Raw genomic sequence first — 18,902 nt, forward strand, 5'->3', positions numbered from 1 at the left:
AATTCAGGAGTATAGCAAAATTTAAGCATAGTGAGAAATCTTAATTTCATTATTTCAACATTAACAGGATGCAAAAAGAATTCCATCTGTTTTTTCTTCTCCTCTGAATTCTGTAAGTAGACTTTTAAATATTTAAAGAGGTACATTTTCACATGTTGGTGATATCATATTTTTCAGTTTCCCATCCATTCTAATGGTGTTTTATTTCTTTAGCCTCTTGATAGGAGTGGGATGGATACCACCACAGACCTTCAGGCCAAAAGGGAAAAGGTAAGCCTTCTTTAGCATTTATCTAAGGTACTGGTGGTTTTGTATTTATTTTTAAGTTGACAAATATACAAATTGGCTTTAGTTGATGGTCATTAGGAAACATGTTTGAAAAAAATGGATTTTTTTTTTAAACTTGGATTTTGCAGCTTCTTGTGAGGGCCTTAGCACATGCTGTACATGTAGTAGATGGGATATATTGGTTATGTCTTGGCATTTCCGTTTTCAGTATCCTGGCAGTCTTTTTATAGTTGATTTACAATATTGTGTTAGTTTCAGGTATACAGCAAAGTGAATCAGTTATGCATATACCTGTATTCCCTCTTTTTTTAGGTTCTTTTCCCATATAGGTTGTTACAGAGTCTTGAGTTCCCTGTGTTGTACAGTAGGTTCTTATTAGTTAACTATTTTGTATATTTCTGGCAGTCTTTATATGAGTAACTCTTAGCTTTTGATAAATGAAGATAGGCTTGAACAGAGCTTGACATGTTTACTTAGCAGTTCAGTGAACTAAAGTTCTCATTGAACATAGTTATTTTGTAAACTTTCCTCATAAACATTATGTCAAATCAGTTATGTGTGATAGGATTTCCAGTTTGCATATCTTCTATCAGTCAGCCAAGACAGCAGAGCTAATGAAAAATATAATACAGTTATATCTTGATAACCCTTTTTATCACATTCTATTTGGTTAAAATTAGTTTGGGGTTTTATTGTGAGAAATAAAAATGCTTGATAATTAAGCTTAAAGAGGTATAATTTTTGTCAGTTATATTTATGGCTAAGTGCCCTTAAGGGAAAGCAGATTCCCACATCATTCCTTGTAAAGCATTTATTACACCACCAGGTTCCCTCAGGAGTAATTGATTAAAATTATCATAAATCTCTGAATTAATTGTAGGAACTGTGTTCAAGATATTGGTAAATGACAATTATTTTATTGCAATTCTGATGCAGAAAAGAAAAGATTAATTGAGCTTTTTCTTGGGATAGCATTGTTTCTCAATTTTTAGTATTACCTTATGGCTCAGCTGGTAAAGAATCCTCCTGCAGTGTGGAAGATCTGGATTCGATCCCTGGGTTGGGAAGATCCCCTGGAGAAGGGAAAGGCTACCCACTCCAGTATTCTGCCCTGGAGAATTTCATAGACTTTATAGTCCATCAGGTTGCAAAGAGTTGGACACAACTGAGACTTTCCCTTTCAGACATTTGTAATAAGGCAAGAGGGAATTCATTATTGGCTGCTGTGATGGGATTAAGTTAAGCCATTATCTGCTTTTCTGTGACTCATTTATATCAGATTGTTTCAAAAGAAATAAAATTTTAAAATTGTGTCATAAGAGAAGTTCTCATCAACAAAAATTTTATTGGTGATTGAGTATAGTATCAGTTGATAGGGTTGCAAGAGTCTGACACAACAAGTGAACAACGACAACAGTGGTTTCAGTAAAATTTTGGTAGCGAATGCTAGGAAATATAAAGGCCAGGGTACAGTATTGCTGTTGAGGTTTCACAGTTGCAATCAGAACAGTCTACAGAATAGACTTTCTCATTGAATTATAGGATCACATTTGTGATGAGGATTTAGGGATGATCTAGTGACTAGATGGAGGCTTTGCCCTAGAAACCAACATTGTTCACAGCTGCTGCTGGATGAAAGGACTGTATTCATAGTATTATAATCTTTGGACAAAGTAGAAGCTCTTGGCTTTTTAGTCATCTCACACCAACTGGAGTTTTGCTGTGTTTCAGTGTACCAAAAGACGTTGACATAACACTTGTGTTCTTTGATAACAAAGCCAGTTTATCTTAATATTTGGAATTCTTCACTGTGCTTTGCTAATTAGACTTAAATTGTAAAGACTTGGTTTTTAAATAACAGTGGAGGAAAGTTTACTTGGAGAGATTTGCACACATTTCAAGCAATTCAAGTTTTCATAGCTAGTTAAATATTTATAACTGAAGAAAATTTAAATAGTAATTTGGGGAAAATGTGGCAAAATCAATTTTGGTTCATATATTTGAAATTCATCCTGTAAAATCTAAGAGTAGTCAAAATGCTCTGCAGAAGTTTCCTTGTGTGTGTCACGTGTGTGAAAAGTCATTAAGTTTAGAATAAAATAGTGAAACCGTTTTGAAAGTATTTGTATATATAGGTATATGTCTAAATAAATTAGTACTTACATAAATTAATAATATAAATGTTAATACCCATTCGTTTACTTTTAGTTTTTCCTCTTAGTGTTTCTTTGCACCCACTGTATATTTCTCTAGAACTAGGTACTCATAGTCTCTAGGTTATATTAACTATTGTCAAATAATTTTTAGACATGCATGGCTGGTATATGAAAATAAGTTTGTCTTTGATTTCTGCCTCTCTGTAAGGTGGACTCTCAGTACCCCCCTGTTCAGAGACTCATGATCCCAAAGCCAGTTTCCATAGCAGCAAACCGAACTGTTTATTTTAAACCATCTTTGACTCCATCTGGTGAATTAAGGAAGACTAATCAAAGAATAGATAAAGAGTACAGTGTGAGTATGTGTTTATTTTCACTAGTCTTTGAGTATTGATTAAAATGAATAAGAACACATTGTAAAGTACAAATAATTTACTGTTGCAGTCTAGCAACTAGATAATGTGTAAAGTTTGTGAATTAGTGATTATGAATTGGTATGGCTTTTAATGGTTGACACCTTGGTCATATCCTGAATTAGTGTTTACTAGCAAGCATTGTTTATATTAAATAATTTTGCCACACTACCTTTATTTGTGTGTTTTGTCTGTGTTGTTGAGCTGTTTGAAAATTTCAGATATCATGACTGTTCACCCAGAGTACTTTGGTATACTATATGATACACTAATATCTCCTATGTTACCATGTTTAAGAAAGTTAATGTCAGTTCCTTCCCAATATTATCTAATAATCTAGTTCATATGTTGTTTATAGCTGCTGTTTTTTTGCCACTGCTTAGCTTGTGTGATCTTAATTCCCCAACCAGGGATTGAACCCTGGGGCTCTGGCAGTAAAAGTACCGAGTCCTAACCGCTGGGTAGTCAGGGAGTTCCCTGTAGCTGCTTTTTTGAGCCTGTATCCAAACAAGTGTGTTACCTATGGTTTTGTCTTTCTAGACCTCAAATCTTTACCCTCACCACACTGTATTTATTTTTATATAACTTCTTTATTGAGATATGATTCTCATACCTTGCTGTTCACCTTAAAGTTGAGAGCTCAGTGGATTTAGTGCGTTTACAGTTCATCTTTGTTACTTGTCAGTTGTAGAACATTCTCATCGTCCTCTCCCCTACATCTCATATCCATTAGTCGTCACTTCCCACCCCTCCACCTCCAGCCTGAGGCAGCCGTTTATCTTTCTCTTTAGATTTACTTATCTGGACATTTCATATATATGAAATCTTAAAATAAGTAGTTCTTAGTGTTTGGCTTATTCCACATTTTCATCATTAGCATAATGTTTTTAGGTTCACCTCATATCAGACCATCAGTCCTTTTTATTGCTGAATAATATTTCATTGTTTAGATGTAGCGATTTTGTTTATCCATTCATCAGTTGAGGGACATTTGGGTTCTTTTCACTTTTTCACTGTAATGAATACTGCAATGAACTTTGATACAGGTGCCAGTTTTTTTGTGGACATCGATATTTTTCTCTTGGGTCTTACACCCTGGAGTAGAATTGCTAGGCACATTGGTATTTGAAAAGGCCAGATCATTTGTCCTCTACTTTGTCTCATATCCTGGGTCTGTGTGTTTTCCTGTGTCATTTAACTAAAGTGTGTTCTTTTTCCATTTATAAAACATCTTCCTATTTGTGCCTTTGTTGGTTTAAGCTTATTGAATCTTCATGACAACTCAATTTCTTGAAAAATTTCAAACTGAAATTGAGAGAATAGTACGGTATTTACCTATTTCCTTTAATTTGACTCACCCGTCTTTAACATTTTGTCATATTTGCTTTATCAGACTTTTAAAAAATAATTTGAACATAATTTTGGACTTGCAGGAAAAATCTTAAGAAGTCCACATTTTAATACATTTGCTTTATCTTTTTCTGTATTTCTACAAACAAGAAATTCCCTCACATACCTGAAGAAGTTACCCAGACCAGAAAGAAATTTATCATCAAAAAAAAAAAAAAAAAGAAAAAGAAACCTATCATCAGTACAGTACTGTTAGTTGCAAATTTTGTTAAGATGCCAGTTGTCCCAAAAGAACAAAAATGGAAGATCATGTCTTAAATTTGTCAAATCTCTTTATCGCCTTTAGTCTAGAACGGGTTTTTTGGTTTTTGGGGGGTTTGTTTTTTGGTATTTCATAACATTGATATTTCTGAAGGAGTACAAGGATGTTTGTTGGCCCATGATTAGATTCTGGTTAGGCACCTTTGGTAGTAATACCACAGAACAAATTCTGAACTCTTCTCAGTATCATATTACAGGGCACTTTCTGCCAGTTTGTCCCGCACTGATGTTGTGATCAGCAGTTTAGGTGGTGTCAATGGGATTTCTTCACTGTGAAGTTGCTAGTATTGTACCTTTTATAACTAATAAGATAACTTTGAGAGTATAAATATCCTTTTTACCCACCACTGTTAGCAGTTTTGATGATATTTGCCTGAATCTTTTATTTGTAGATGCCAAATGGTGGTTTTCTAATTCTACTATTTCTTCTACCTTTATGAAGTTGGTTTTCTACTGTAGGAAGTTTTCTCTATGTATGTATTTCTCTATGTATTTATTTGTTTAAGTCAGTGTAAATTCTTAAATTTGATAAGATTGTAATCCTTTACTAGCATTATTTATTTTGATGCTCACTGTCCCATATTTGGCCTTTGAACTGGCTCATGTCCTTTTAATATTTTCACATCATTTTCCAAGCACTTAGTTGCTTTTTAATATTGTAAAACAACCGAGGCTCATCTTGTGAGTTTTCAGCCCCAACCCTGAAATCAGCCATTTCTCCAAGGAACCCTGATTCCTTTAGATGGAAGAACTCTTTAAGTTGCAGAGAATCATTTCAAAAGGACCATCCGTGTAAATTTGATTGCACATTTAATAGGCCATAAGTAAAAGTATTTGTGTGGTTGATAATGTGTATTAAATTTGTATGCTACAGTTTTGTTTAAAAGACAGTTGTGCTTATTATCAGTTTACGTATATAATCTCACTGTAACTCTTGGTCATCATTCAGGTGACAGGGTATAAGTTGTAGATTTTAAAATTCATTAACTAAACAACTGTCAAATTCCTGCTTCCAAATATTAAAGTTCACAGATAAAAAGGTGGTGTTAAAATTAAATAAGCAGCTATGTAAATATGTTCTTTTTTTTTTAGACTGATTATGAAAAAAATACAACACCAGGACAAAATAGAGAGCAACAAGAAAGGTAATGTCATCTTTATAGTGAAGCTTCTTTATATTTTTGGTAAGGCCTATATTTGATATGTATCTGCCTTCTTGAAGATTAAAAAGTTTAAAGGAATAGAAACTACACATAGAAATCTACACACATAGAAAACTACACATAGAAATCTGTGAGCTTTTAAGATCACATTCAGCTGAAAATTTATTTTCTTAATTGTTGGCAGATCGATTTTTTTTTTTGGTATTAATTAACAAGTTATGGACCAGAGTAATATATCATTTGTTTTAATTTTCTTTTTCTTTGCCTAGTGGCTTTTCTTATCCAAATTTCAGTGTATCTGCAGCCAATGGTATATCTCCTGGAGTAGGTGGTGGAGGTGGCAAGATGAGACGAGAGAGAACACGTGTTGTGGCATCTAAACCTCAAGAGAAGGAGGTAAGGTTACACTCTTTAATATGTATTTTGAAGTATCTTAATACCTTGAAGTTCATTATTAAAAGTTTTGATGCGGTGATGAGGGGACACCTGGAGGTCCCTTGGAAGGATGCGGTTAGGAGAGACCCAGCACAGGAATTATCTGCCATTGAAACAGTTCCTTAAAAGCGTGTGTGTGTGTGTTTTAAACTATCAGGCTTTTTAAACCATCTTCACTGTGACCTAATCTAATACCTTAAATTTCTTAGGTATCACTAGGCTAAAGCCATAATTTTTCAAATAAAACTACTGCAATTGAAATTATTTGACCATTGAAATATAGGTTTTGCCCATTCTTGAAACATGATGTGTTTGTCTCATGGGCCTTTTCCTTATTATTTGTGAAATTTATCAGTTTTGCAAAAAATAGCAGGTTTTCCCTGTTACATATTTATCCAGTATGAAGACTCAGCACAGCCCATTCTGCAGGGTGCATTTGGGTTGATTCCTATACACGCCAGTGTGAGCATATATGCACATCTCCCCCAGCACACATGAAGTACTTTCTCCAGGCTACTTGTCTAGGAATGGAATTGTTGGGTTGTAGGGGATGATACACATCTTGCCTTATTGCTCTTCAGGGTAGTTTTATAGTTTAATGCTTCCACATAACAGTATATAGATCTGGTTTTCCTTTATTTTTACCAGTACTTGATTTCTTTTCTTTTTAATATTAATGTTATGAATGTGAAGTGGTATGCCATTGGATTTTTAATTTGCATTTCCTTCTTTACTAGGGTGAGGAGACATCATTTTGTGAGTTTCTTGGCCATTTTGCGTTTTCTCTTGATCCACTTTTTTTCCCCTTTGGGTTCTTTTACTGGGAAGAATTCTTTATGTATACTGAACTTGAAAGTTTGAAAACGATAAGGACTAACTGGAGATTGGTTAAATTAACTTTTCTGTCTAGGTTGCACTGTATATTTTCTAACTACGTGGAGTTGCATCTGGGTCCATTTCAGTCTTCTGTAAATCAGTTTCAGCCTAGCTCAGTCTTTGAAGTTATTTACATCGTACTTTGATTTGTGCTTTTTTTCCTAATTGAAATTGTATTTGTGACTTTCTCATTGACCCATGAGGAATTAAGAGTATGTTTTTAGGTTTTTAAGTAGGAGGTCTTCTGAACAGTTTCTGTTGACTGAAATTAACGTTTTGATTGAAATTGCTCTCTGTGTGTGTCCTTCGTATCTATTGGTATTTTGTTTTGCAGCCTTGCTTAGAGTGAGAGGTCTGTGTTTTTCATGATTTTTTTTTTTTTTAATCTCCTCTTTTCCAGTATAAGAGTCCTGGGCTTGTGCCTCTCTGACTTATCAGAAGCTTGACTTTAGCAGTTTGGGCTTTCTGCCATATGCCTGTTGGGTTCTGATATTTGAGATCATGCTGGGGACCTTGGCTCAGTTACGGGTCTTGAGACTCTTTGCCTTTAGGTTCTACTTGTTGCTGCACTAGAGTGTGGGGAAGGGAGGGAATGTATTACTGCATTACAACATCTTAAAAATCAAGTTGATCATGTAGCATATAAAATTTTGTACTTAGCAAATTTTTCTTTTCTGCTTGAAACTCTTTATATTGATTTGATTCATTACATTTAGAAAATGAGTTATTTGCCTTGCCTGTGTATACATAACAAAGTGAGTATCTCATTAATAAAGGATTAGTTAATTCTTTAGAAAAGATTTTATATTTATTAGTAAAATGTGTGGCCCTACCTTCTTAAAAGTTTATCCTGATAAGAGGAAAGCATTAGCTTGGTTTATTGTTTACCAGGTGATAGATTGTAAGTTTTATTTCCCTGTAGTTTCTGTTTTTAAAGATACAGTTTCTAGGATCTTCAGCTGTAGCTTAGACTGATCTATATAGCTCAGTTTTAGCTGTCTTGCAGATAGATATGTGTTTAATATAACTTTGCTGCTTTGAGATATTTGGAGGGGGGTTAAAAATTTGTTGACTTTTACTATCTGGTTTACTGTGAGAAGTTTTATGAAAATCAAACCGCCTTTATCACTTTCTCCCTTCTCTGGACCCCCTACTCTGTTCCTGCCAACTGCTGGTTTTGCACCCCAGGATGCCTCCCCTAACCTGTCTGTCCCTGCTTTGTTCCACTCTCAAGTTACGGTCTCCACATTTCTGAGGAAAGAGATACTAATAATTTGTGGCTGCCCAAATTGGTTGCCTAGCCTGTGGGGTTTCTCCCCCAAAACTTTTCATCTTATATTGGAATACTGCTGATTTACGTAATGTTGGGATAGTCTCAGGTAGACAGCAAAGGTAGACATGAAGTTCTGAGGCTGTATGATATATGTTTAACTTTTTAAATGACTCACAGACTGTTTTCCCCAAAGCAATTGTAACAGCAGTGGATGGGGCTTTTGTTACTCTACATCTTTATCAATAGTTGATTGTCATCTTTTAAATTTTAGCCATTCTGCTTTGTGTATGACGATGTCTCATTGTAATTTTAATTTGCCTTTCCCTCTTAATATTTTGTTCTTGTTTATGTGTTTATTGGCCATAATATCTTCTTTTGAGAAGTGTTAGTTTAGAACTTTTGGTCTTTTAAAAATTGGGTTGTCTTACTATTATTGAGTTGTAGGAACTCTATAAATTCTAGATCCAAGTACTTTGTCAAGATATGTGTCTTAAAATATTTTCTCCCAGTCTGACTTGCCTATTCCTTTTTCTAACAGTATTTTCTGATTAGCAGATGTTCTAACTTTCATGAAGTCTGAACTTAAACATTTTTCCCGTTATATTTACTAAGAAACCTATCCCTGTCTACAAAAAAAGTCTTCCTGTGTTTTCCTCTGGAATATTTATAGTGGTGCTTCTGTTGGGAAGATTTTCCCAGTTTTCTTTTTGATTTCGTATATGGTCCATAGATTATTTAGAAGTGGATTTAGTCATGATTTTAATGTTTTGAAATGTATTGAGACTTGCTTTGTACCCGAGCACATGGTCTGCTTGTTGAGTCTTGACCATTGTGTATTCCGTGGTTGCTGAGTGTCAGATACGATGACTGATACTAATTCTAACATCATCTTTGTTCTTACTGAATTTTGTGGGGAGTGGGGAAGGGAGGTATGTGTCTAGTGAATTGTTGAGATATGAGTTAAAAGTTGGCAGTTTTTACTTGGTGAATTTGTCTTTTTCCTGTTAATTATGGCATTTTTTGCTTGTTTATCTTGAGGCCCTCTTTGGTATGTACACCTTATCTAAGGTGGCCTCTCAATAATTTGCCCCTTTTAATATTACTAAATGTCCTTTAAAAAAGTCTTTGGAAATATTCTTTGTCTTGAAATCTACTTTATCTGGTATTTAATATAGCCAGCCACTCTGATACTAAAATATGCCTTCTTAGGATTACTGTTTGCAAGTTAAATTTTTGTCCATCCATTAACTTCCAATCTATTTATCTGTCTTTATGTTTAATGTAAGTAAATCTCTTACAGCATGTAATTGAGTCTTGCTTGCCCTTTTTTAAATTTTCTAATTGGCCTATTTACTTATAAATAACATAATTACTCGTATGGTTGGATTAAGGTCTACCTTTTTTATTTTCTATTTTCCCCATTTTTTAATTTCTCTCTTGTTCTTTTTGAAAGCTTCCTTCTTTTGGGTTAATTGGATATTTCTTAGCATTCCATTTTTTGTTGGTTTTATATCTCTGACCCTTCTCCTAATTTACAGAGTCCTCTTGGGATTATGGTGTCTTTAACTTTCTAAATTCTACTTTGTGTTAATATGATCATTTCCTATAAGATTTAAGAATCTTGTAACTTTATAGTTTGATTTACCACCCCTTTTCCTCGGTATTTTATGCTGTATATCATTTATATTACATTTAGATATGCTGTAAATCCACAATACATTTTTGCTTTACATACTTAATGTATATTTTAAAGAAACTGAAAGGAAGAGATGTTTACTCACATATTCTCCACTTCTTCCAGAAATCTGAATTTCCATTTGGTGTCATTTCCCTACACCCTGAAGAACCTGTAGAGCAGGTTTTAGTTTTGTTTTATCTAAGTGCCTTTATTATACACCTGTAGTTTACACAGATTTGCTCTGCCAGAGATTTGGAGAGTTTATATGCAGACTTGGGACTCCCCTTCTGTGGCACTTCATCTCCCCTTATTTTCTAGCTACTGTGGTCACCCTAGTCTGTCCTTTGAATGCCTCAATCAACAGATTTGCAGTTTTCTCTGAATTTCAGCTGTGCAGCTGGCACCAACTCAAAGAGGACAAGAAACTCCTCCCTTCTTCTCAGTATCTTCTTCCCTCCAATATCTACTTGCTTTTGGTTGCTTTCTAATGTTTTCAGATGGTTGTTTTTAATATATTGTCAAGCACCTATAATTGTTACTTGTAAGAGCATTGGTTAAATACAAGGTCTTCCACCATTAGCGGAAGTGGAACTCAATTTTTGTCTGTTCTAATATGGGTCATTTGAGACTAGTGGAGATCTTTGCTTACCTTGAAATAAAAACCGAAGCAGTTCACCAAACTCATCAGTACTGATGTTCATCCAATGCTTATGTTACATGCTAAGACCAAAAGTGACTTTGTTTCGTATTTAAACCACAACTCTGATATGTTTTTTTTTTTTTTTTTTTTTTCATTTTCACCAGCTAGGAAATTGGTACTGAGGACAGATAGGTTCACAAAGTCACATTTCTGGATGGTGGCACAGCTGGGATTCAAATCTTGTTTAGTTTTTTCTTATTCAAGAGCCTACATTGTTAACACTGCATATGCTACCTCATCCCTGTTTATTCTGAATTTGCATGTAACTGTATCCGTTCTAGCTGAAAATATGTTGATACAACAGAATGACACAAAAGATGAAATTTGTCATTATAAAATATGTTGTGTTTTAGGAAGTGGAAGTACCAGTATTACCGAAGATCTCTCTACCCATCACCAGTTCTTCACTGCCTACCTTCAATTTTAGTTCTTCTGTGATCACAACTTCCTCTCCATCACCCATTAGTCCTTCACAATCATTAACAAATAAGGTAAAAAAAACCATTGTACCACAGAGGTGCTTTTTGTTTTTTCTTTATTTTAAAAAAGCTAATCTGATTAAATCAGTGCTTAATTTTCACTATGGGAATTAACTCAGAAATTTGAGAAAAACGGAAATAGCATTGGCTTTTAAAAAAAAGGTACATCATAATGGGAACATTCTTCAATTCTTGTGAATGTATTAGAGGAAGAGTGTATTGCTGTTTTCAAACAACATTTCCGTTTAAAATACTTTATTTATTTTTGGTTAATAATGAATTTCTGCCTTTTAAAAAAATTTCTCAAGTAGGATTAACATCTTTAGGACTAACATGCTCCTAAAATTTGTATGCTTTTTTTCCTAACTTTTACTTTTTCTGAACATTTTCTTATATATGTTATTTTATTCCCTTAAGTAATTATCTCCCTTCAAGATCATGTATATTCCTCTTCGAAGGGAAGCCAAATCTTAACAACAGTTACATGTTGAGTAGTTTTCAGAAGTTAAAAGTGATTTTTTAAATTTAAAAGGGAAAAAAAATGCTTTTGGCTTCTTTGTAATTTGCTTAAGGTCTATTTCACTGCCAATTTCTTTTTCTAAAAAGCTTTTTGTGTCATTTCTTTAATTTGAAAAACCAGGTACAAGTGACCTCTCCAAACAGCACTGGCAGCCCCTTGTTTAGATTTTCATCTCCGATTGTAAAATCTACTGAGTCAGATGTACTACCTCCGTCATCTGTAAGTAGCAAGCAAAGAGTATTTCATATTGATTGATTCCAAAGGCATACTGTATTTTTAAGCTCTAAGATGCCATTGGTGGTAAGAAATGCCATTTTTCTTACCAAAAAAATTCTGGTGTACAGAAAACTTTGAAAATCTATACACAAAATATATGTGTATGTATATATGTATGTATCTTCTCATGTACCATTTGAAAGTTAGGATGGAGATATTTTGGTACCCTTAATTTTCTTTGTATCACCTAAGAAAAAAGGTACTTCTTTGCATACCCATAATACAGTTGTCATACCCAAAAAATGTAACATGATGTTAATAGTAACATCGTGTGCACATTCAGATTTACCCATCAGCCTCAGACTCTCATTTAATTGCTGTTTTGTTTCTCTTGGTACCGGATCCAGTTACAATTAAGACTTAGCAACTAAGTCATATTGCATTTAGTTAGCGTGTCTCTTGGATTGTCTTTAATCTAGAAAAGTTGGAAGGTTTTATGTGCCACTGTATATTTGTTTCTTCATAATAAATATTTTGAGTAACAATGGTATATAAGTTGGAGACTTCCCTTGTGGTCAGTGGCTGGGACTCTGCCTGCAAGCTTGTGGCCCCTCCACCCAGTGCAGAGGGCCCAGGTTCGGTCCCTGGTTGGAAAACTGGATCCCGCATACCACAACTGAAACCTGGCATAGCTAAATACATAAATATTAAAAAAAAAAAAAAAGAAAATAGTACATAAGTTTAATGTTCTAGTTGCCACATCTCTATTTGGCATGTGTATCATTTTAACATATTCAGTTCAGTTGCTCAGTCGTGTCCGACTCTTTGCGACCCCATAAATTGCAGCACACCAGGCCTCCTTGTCCATCACCAACTCCCGGAGTTCACTCAAACTCACATCCATCGAGTCGGTGATGCCATCCAGCCATCTTATCCTCTGTCATCCCCTTCTCCCCCTCGGAGCATCAGAGTCTTTTCCAGTGAGTCAACTGTTTGCATGAGGTGGCCAAAGTATTGGAGTTTCAGCTTTAGCATCAATCCTTCCAAAGAACACCCAGGGCTGATCTCCTTCAGAATGGACTGGTTGGATCACCTTGCAGTCCAAGGGACTCTCAAGAGCCTTCTCCAACACCACAGTTCAAACACATCAATTCTTTGGTGCTCAGCTTTCTTCACAGTCCAACTCTCACATCCATACATGACCACAGGAAAAACCAGAGCCTTGACTAGACATGTTACCTTCTGTTTTTTTACTGTGTCCTTGTTTTCTGTTACAACTAGATGTTCCAGATCATTTTGTAATTTCCCTGCCAAATGCCTGAAATCTACTCAATGTCCATGAAGTCTCATTCTTTTTATTAGGAAATGGCATTTAGAAACCCAAAAGTGAGCATCAGGAACACATTATTATTTTATGTAATGCTTTGAATGAAAAAATGCTTTAGAAATTTAAAATGCTCCTGTTAAAGACACACCATTCATTATAAGAAACACTGATTTTAGAGATTTAAAATAGGAAAAACTGTGAATCTTAGAATATGTGAAATCCAGTATACTTTTTGGACTTGAAATAGAGCTTTATATTTGATAGATTGTTTAAAGCTAAATGAACAGTTAAAGGACAACTTCTCTCTCTACAGATTGGATTTACATTTAGTGTGCCTGTGGCAAAAACAACAGAACTTTCTGGCTCTAGTAGTGTTTCAGAACCAATTACAAGTAGTTCAGGTAAGACACTTTTTCTCATAATATTTTACATAAAAATTGGTTAATATTTCAAATTACTTATTTTACCTTTGGTCATTCTTGTAAATGCTTTTATGTGAATATAATTAGCTCCCTAAATGTGAATAAGTTACAGCTTGTGAAGGGGATGGTCACAATAGCAAATTTATCCAGTCTTTGTTTAATCCCAAAAAAATGACAGTTTATTATAAATGAAATCTCAATACAAGAAATTCAGGGGTGTTCCACATTGTAATTACAGTGGATTCCATCTCAGAGTTTCTCTTGAGTTCACAAGCATTTTTATGCATAAGGATTGTATTAGCCTCTGCAGACAGTAGTAGTACATAATTTCTCAAAAAAATGGGCTATTTCTCAAAAAATTATCTATCTGAATAGATAAATAGACCATAGGAATTTGCTGTGGTGGTCATGATGTGTGCTCTCAAGTATTGGGTGCTTGGGAAATGAAGAATCATCTGGGCTGAACTGCTCAGGTCAAGAATTGAGAGGAACGGCTTCTCCCCCAACAAACGGCAAATACAAGCGAACAAGAGGAGAAGTCTGATGCACTTTGAAAATAGCGACTAATTTGTCATGAGATTGAGAGGTAGCTTTAAGTTCTAAAGATTCTTGAGTGCTACGATAAATAACTGGATTTTAATTTGAATGATAGGAAAACATGGCATGATTTTTATACTATGCAGGGCGCAGTGTGAGATGGTTCCTTGGAGTAACAGCAGTGTGTTGAGGGGGTGTGGGTGGGAGAGGGGTATTATGGACTGAGATATCAGTTATGGCGCTGTTGCCTTATTCAGAAGTGTTGACTATCTGCTGAGTTTGGGAATCTTAAAAAACTAGATCTTCCCTTATAGATAGATTAAAAAAAAAATCAGAATATCAAAGAACCAGGACCCATAAGCTGAGAAGGTCTTTGATTTGTATGGTCTGGAAGACAAGAGTATAGATAGGTTCTGCAAGTAGCACAGAATAAGAATTTTACTGGTATGTTTGCAGTCCTAACTTCTGTTGAATAAAACAGCCCTGTGTACGAGAAAGTAACAAGTATATTTCGGGTGTACTTAACATGTGATTTTTCTTTCTTTAATGTTACTGTGAATTCAAGAAAGAATAAACCTATTCAAATTGCATTTTCATGCCTGGTTATGAGGGAAAGGCATTAAAATGCTTCCATTTTTACTAATGCTTTACTAATGATCCCTGAATGAGTAACAGTTTGTTAAAACTTTTATGTTTCATTACATGTGGGGAAATTACTCAAGAGATTTTAAGACGTGTATTTTAAGTAGTATATATAAAATTGTTCTTACATTGACACCTCTGTTTCTTACCACTTTGGTAATTGAAAAGCTGATTGAAAATGTGGAAGTCATGGTTAATTACTGTATGATAGGAGCTAATTTTCACATTATCATCTTTTTCCGTCTCTTTGAGTACACTTGAAGAAATCCTTAAAATTTACCTTAAATTCTAAAAGCAATTCAGTTTTGACTGTAAAGGAATATAGAATGTGATAATGCATAAAAGCCGATTTTTCTTTGTTTTAACACAGTTGTAAGAAGTAGGTATGGTGTTTTGGTTTTTGCACATTTTTATTATTGAGGTGAAATTGAGATAAGATGTAATCATGGGCTTCTCTAGTGGCTCAGTGGTAAAGAACCCGCCTGCCAAGGCAGCAGACACAGGTTCGATCCTTGAGTTGAGAAGATTCCTGGAGAGGGAAATGGCAACCCACTCCAGTATGCTTGCCTGGGAAACCCCATGGACACAGGAGCCTGGCGGGCCTGGAGTCCATGGGGTTGCAGAGACAGACATGATTTAGAGACTAAACAATGACAGGAATGAAGTTGATCATTTAAAGGGAAACATTCAGTGGCGTTTACTACATGGACAGCGTTGTGCAGTCACCACCTTAACTAGTACAAAACACGTTTATCACTCCTAAACCTAACCAGTTTGTCTCCATTTCCTGTACCCCTAACTGCTGGCAGCTAGTGATCCATGTTCTATTTCTGTGTATCCACCTGTTCTGGAATCACACAGTGTGACTGTCTGCATCTGGCTTCTCAACGTTTCAAGGTTCATCTGTGTCGTAACGTGTACTGTTAGCATCATTCCTTTGTGGCTGAAAGACGCTGCGCTCTTTTGATACACCATAACTTACCTGTTTGTTTGTTGGTGGACATCTGGGTTATTCCATCTTTTGACTATTGTGAATAGTGTTGCTAATAAAAGTACATGTGCTTGTATTTGTTTCAATACTGGCTTCAGTACTTTAGAGGATGTACCTAGGAATGGAGTTAACAGGTCAGATGGTAGTCCTACATTTAACTTTTTGAGGAATTAAGGAAACTTATTCTCAGCAGCCAGCCTGTTTCACATTCGCACCAGTAGGACTCTCCATGTTCTCACCATGCTTATTCTTTTCCTTTTTTTGATGATAGCCGTCCTAGTGGGTATGAAGCAATGCTTCATTGTGGTTTTGATTTGCATTTATTTCCCTGAGGACTATGTTTAGCTTTCTTTTTTCTTTTTAATGGAGAAAGATTGCAGGACCAAGCAAGGACGATGGATGGCTTGTGCTTTAAAAAACTTGACTTTGTGTTTAGCATCTTCTCATGTGCTTTTGGCCTTTTACATATCTTCTTGAGAGAAATGTCTGTTTAAGTCCTTTGCCCATTTTTTAAATTGGTTTCTCGTTGTATTGCTGAGTTATTTGCCTTTTTGTATAGTCTGGCTACTAGATCTTTATCAGATATGTGATTGGCAAGTATTTTTTTCCTGTTCAGTTGATTGTCTTGTTACTTTCTTGCTTATGTCCTTGGATGCGGAGATTGCTAATTTTAGTGGTTTAGTTTTTTTCTTGTGCTTTTGGTGGCCTAAGAATTCATTGTCATGGTCATGAAGATGTACCTCCTACGTTTTCTTTTCAAGAGTTTTATGGTTTTAGTTCTCTTGTTTAGATCATCAATCCATTTTGAATTAATTTTTGCTCATGATGTGAAGTAAGGGTAGATAGGTTTTCTTTAACTGCTTTACCCATTACTACTAAATTGGTGAAAACTTAAAAAAACCTGGTTATTTATACTTTTGAAAATCTCAGGCGTTCTCAGAAATAGAGTAGTAGACTACATCCCCAGATGCACTTCACTGAGCTTCAGCCTTTGCCATTTTGTGACCAGTCTTGTTTTTCCTACCTTCACTACTCCGCTCACACACACAGATGCAACTGCCAGGTAATTTTCAAACGATGCTTCATCTGTAAACAGAATCACTCCCCCTTAAAAATGTGTTGACAAAATGATCATCATACTCACAGTGTAGAGTATTTTAAGTATAAGGATATTATACTTATTTTAAGTATATGTTCATTTTAATAAGTTTGGGAAACATAAAAAGTAACAGCATTACTCTAGATGTAAACAGGCACAATCTTCTGGACTTTCTAACCTACTCTTTCCCGTAACTATTCTTCTGAGAATGATTTTTGTGGCTGCATAGCATTCCATCATGTCAGTGTTCTGTAATTTATGTAGCTAGACCCTTTTATCACGTATTTATCATTCAGGTTTTCAGCATAATAACTGACAGGTATTTTCAATCATAGGGTGAATTTTTAGAAGTATCTGACTTAATCATTTTTAAAAGCTTTAAACATTTTTAAAAATTCAAAAAACTTTATTTTTGACTGCACTGGGTCTTCTTTGCTGCACACGGACTTTCTGTAGTCCGGCAAGCAGGGGCTGCTCTCTGCTTCTTGTCTTGGTGGCTTCTCTCTTGGGGGAGCACAGGCTCTGGAGGGTGCGCAGGCCTCAGTAGGTGTGGTTCGAGGGCTTACTTACCCCAGGGCATGTGGAATCTTCCTGGACCAAGCAATTGAACCCATGTTCCCTGCATTGGCAGGCTGATTCCTAACCACTGGACCACCAGGAAAGTCTGAATGTTGTTTTTACATGTTGTTAAAGTTTCTGTATAATCAGGCATATTTCATACAGTGTTTGAGCGTGTCCCAGTTGCCATATCTTCTGTAAGCTTTGTTTTGATTATCTTGATTACTGGTGAACTCATTGACTCTTATCATTATAGTGGATGTATAACTGACTCATTTATAGGTTATATATAGTTTATATATACATTTGTTTACTCTTTTGGAGGAGAGATGTACAGTCCTTTGTTGTTCATTATCTTTGGGTTATGGTAATTTTTTTTCTGTTTTTTAGAAGTTGATTGAAAGATCTTTCTAATGCATGTAACTTGCTTTTTCTTGTCGTAATATCTTTTACAATTACAAAAATTTACAGCTCAAGATACCACTGCAGTGAACAGTACAAGCTATAAGAAGAAGCAAGATGAAGATTGCGAGAGCCCTTTCAGAGCGGCGAAAACCCTGAAAGAAGGAAGTGTCTTAGATGTTCTGAAGAGCCCGGGTGAGATGCCCTTGAGATAGTCAGAAATCTTAATTATAAAATCATGATTTCATCTCAGTATCTTTTGTTACACTTTGTTGTACTTCAGGCTTTTAAAAAATGGTGTCTTGTCTTTTGAATGTAGTGATAGTTCAGGTGTAAATTTTTTAGGCGAAAGACCTTAGAAACTATTCCTTTAGAATTCAAGGACTGCACTAAAATGGAATCTCTAAGAGGCAAGTATAGAAGAAAAAAATGTGAATTGCATGTTGAGATGGGCCAGTAATTAGAAAAAGTAGATAAACTTGATGATATACCTGGACATGTCTCTCTCTGAGAGCATTGAACTGCCTTGTCCTCAGATTACTCCCCAGTTGTGGTGTGTATATAACAAAGCCAAGTGGAAAGAAAACATTGGCTAATTGTAACACTGTGCATGTAGGGGCGGGGGAAGGGTAGTACTGGAAAAGAAATAAGATATGAATGCTGGTGGGTAATATTTGAAGATGATGAATAGAAGTAAGTGCTCAAATAGGAATGGGTTTTCAGTTTGAAAATCAGAGGATAGCATAATTCCAACTGGGATGTATACAATAAGAATATAAAAGGATTTATAAGATAATGTAGTAGCTTTGAAAGAGCTTAGATTTATCCAGTACATGTGTTCATGTATAGGTGAATAGGAGTTTCAGTAATAAGGTTGGCTGCTACAAGATATAGAGAGATTGGGGGTTGGGGAGGTTTGGTGTAGCTCCCATTTCATAGATTAGTATACTGCTTACTGGAGTCTCAGTATAGATGATTTTATGCTATAGGCAGAGCTCCAGAATCCTGTGCTGGGATGAACCAAGTGGTAGCATCAAATGCATATATTATAGTCTA

The 18,902-nt window shown here is 35.3% G+C and overlaps 1 protein-coding gene across 3 annotated transcripts in view; it reads left to right on the forward strand.

The window, feature by feature from the left end:
• The window catches only part of NUP153 (nucleoporin 153), a 67,378-nt gene that overhangs the window by 25,182 nt on the left and 23,294 nt on the right, over nt 1-18,902 (forward strand). For 2 of the 3 annotated variants that reach the window (XM_027958739.3, XM_060403492.1), the window contains 9 exons: nt 68-112; nt 214-270; nt 2,653-2,799; nt 5,621-5,673; nt 5,961-6,087; nt 11,007-11,144; nt 11,773-11,871; nt 13,509-13,596; nt 17,916-18,041. In XM_027958739.3, coding sequence (XP_027814540.1) covers nt 68-112; nt 214-270; nt 2,653-2,799; nt 5,621-5,673; nt 5,961-6,087; nt 11,007-11,144; nt 11,773-11,871; nt 13,509-13,596; nt 17,916-18,041 — 880 coding nt within the window. The remainder of the gene's footprint in view (nt 1-67; nt 113-213; nt 271-2,652; nt 2,800-5,620; nt 5,674-5,960; nt 6,088-11,006; nt 11,145-11,772; nt 11,872-13,508; nt 13,597-17,915; nt 18,042-18,902) is intronic. The other variant, XM_027958740.3, reaches the window with a different exon arrangement.

The sequence above is a fragment of the Ovis aries genome, chromosome 20 (assembly GCF_016772045.2).
Source record: "Ovis aries strain OAR_USU_Benz2616 breed Rambouillet chromosome 20, ARS-UI_Ramb_v3.0, whole genome shotgun sequence".
Taxonomy (NCBI): Eukaryota; Metazoa; Chordata; class Mammalia; order Artiodactyla; family Bovidae; genus Ovis; species Ovis aries.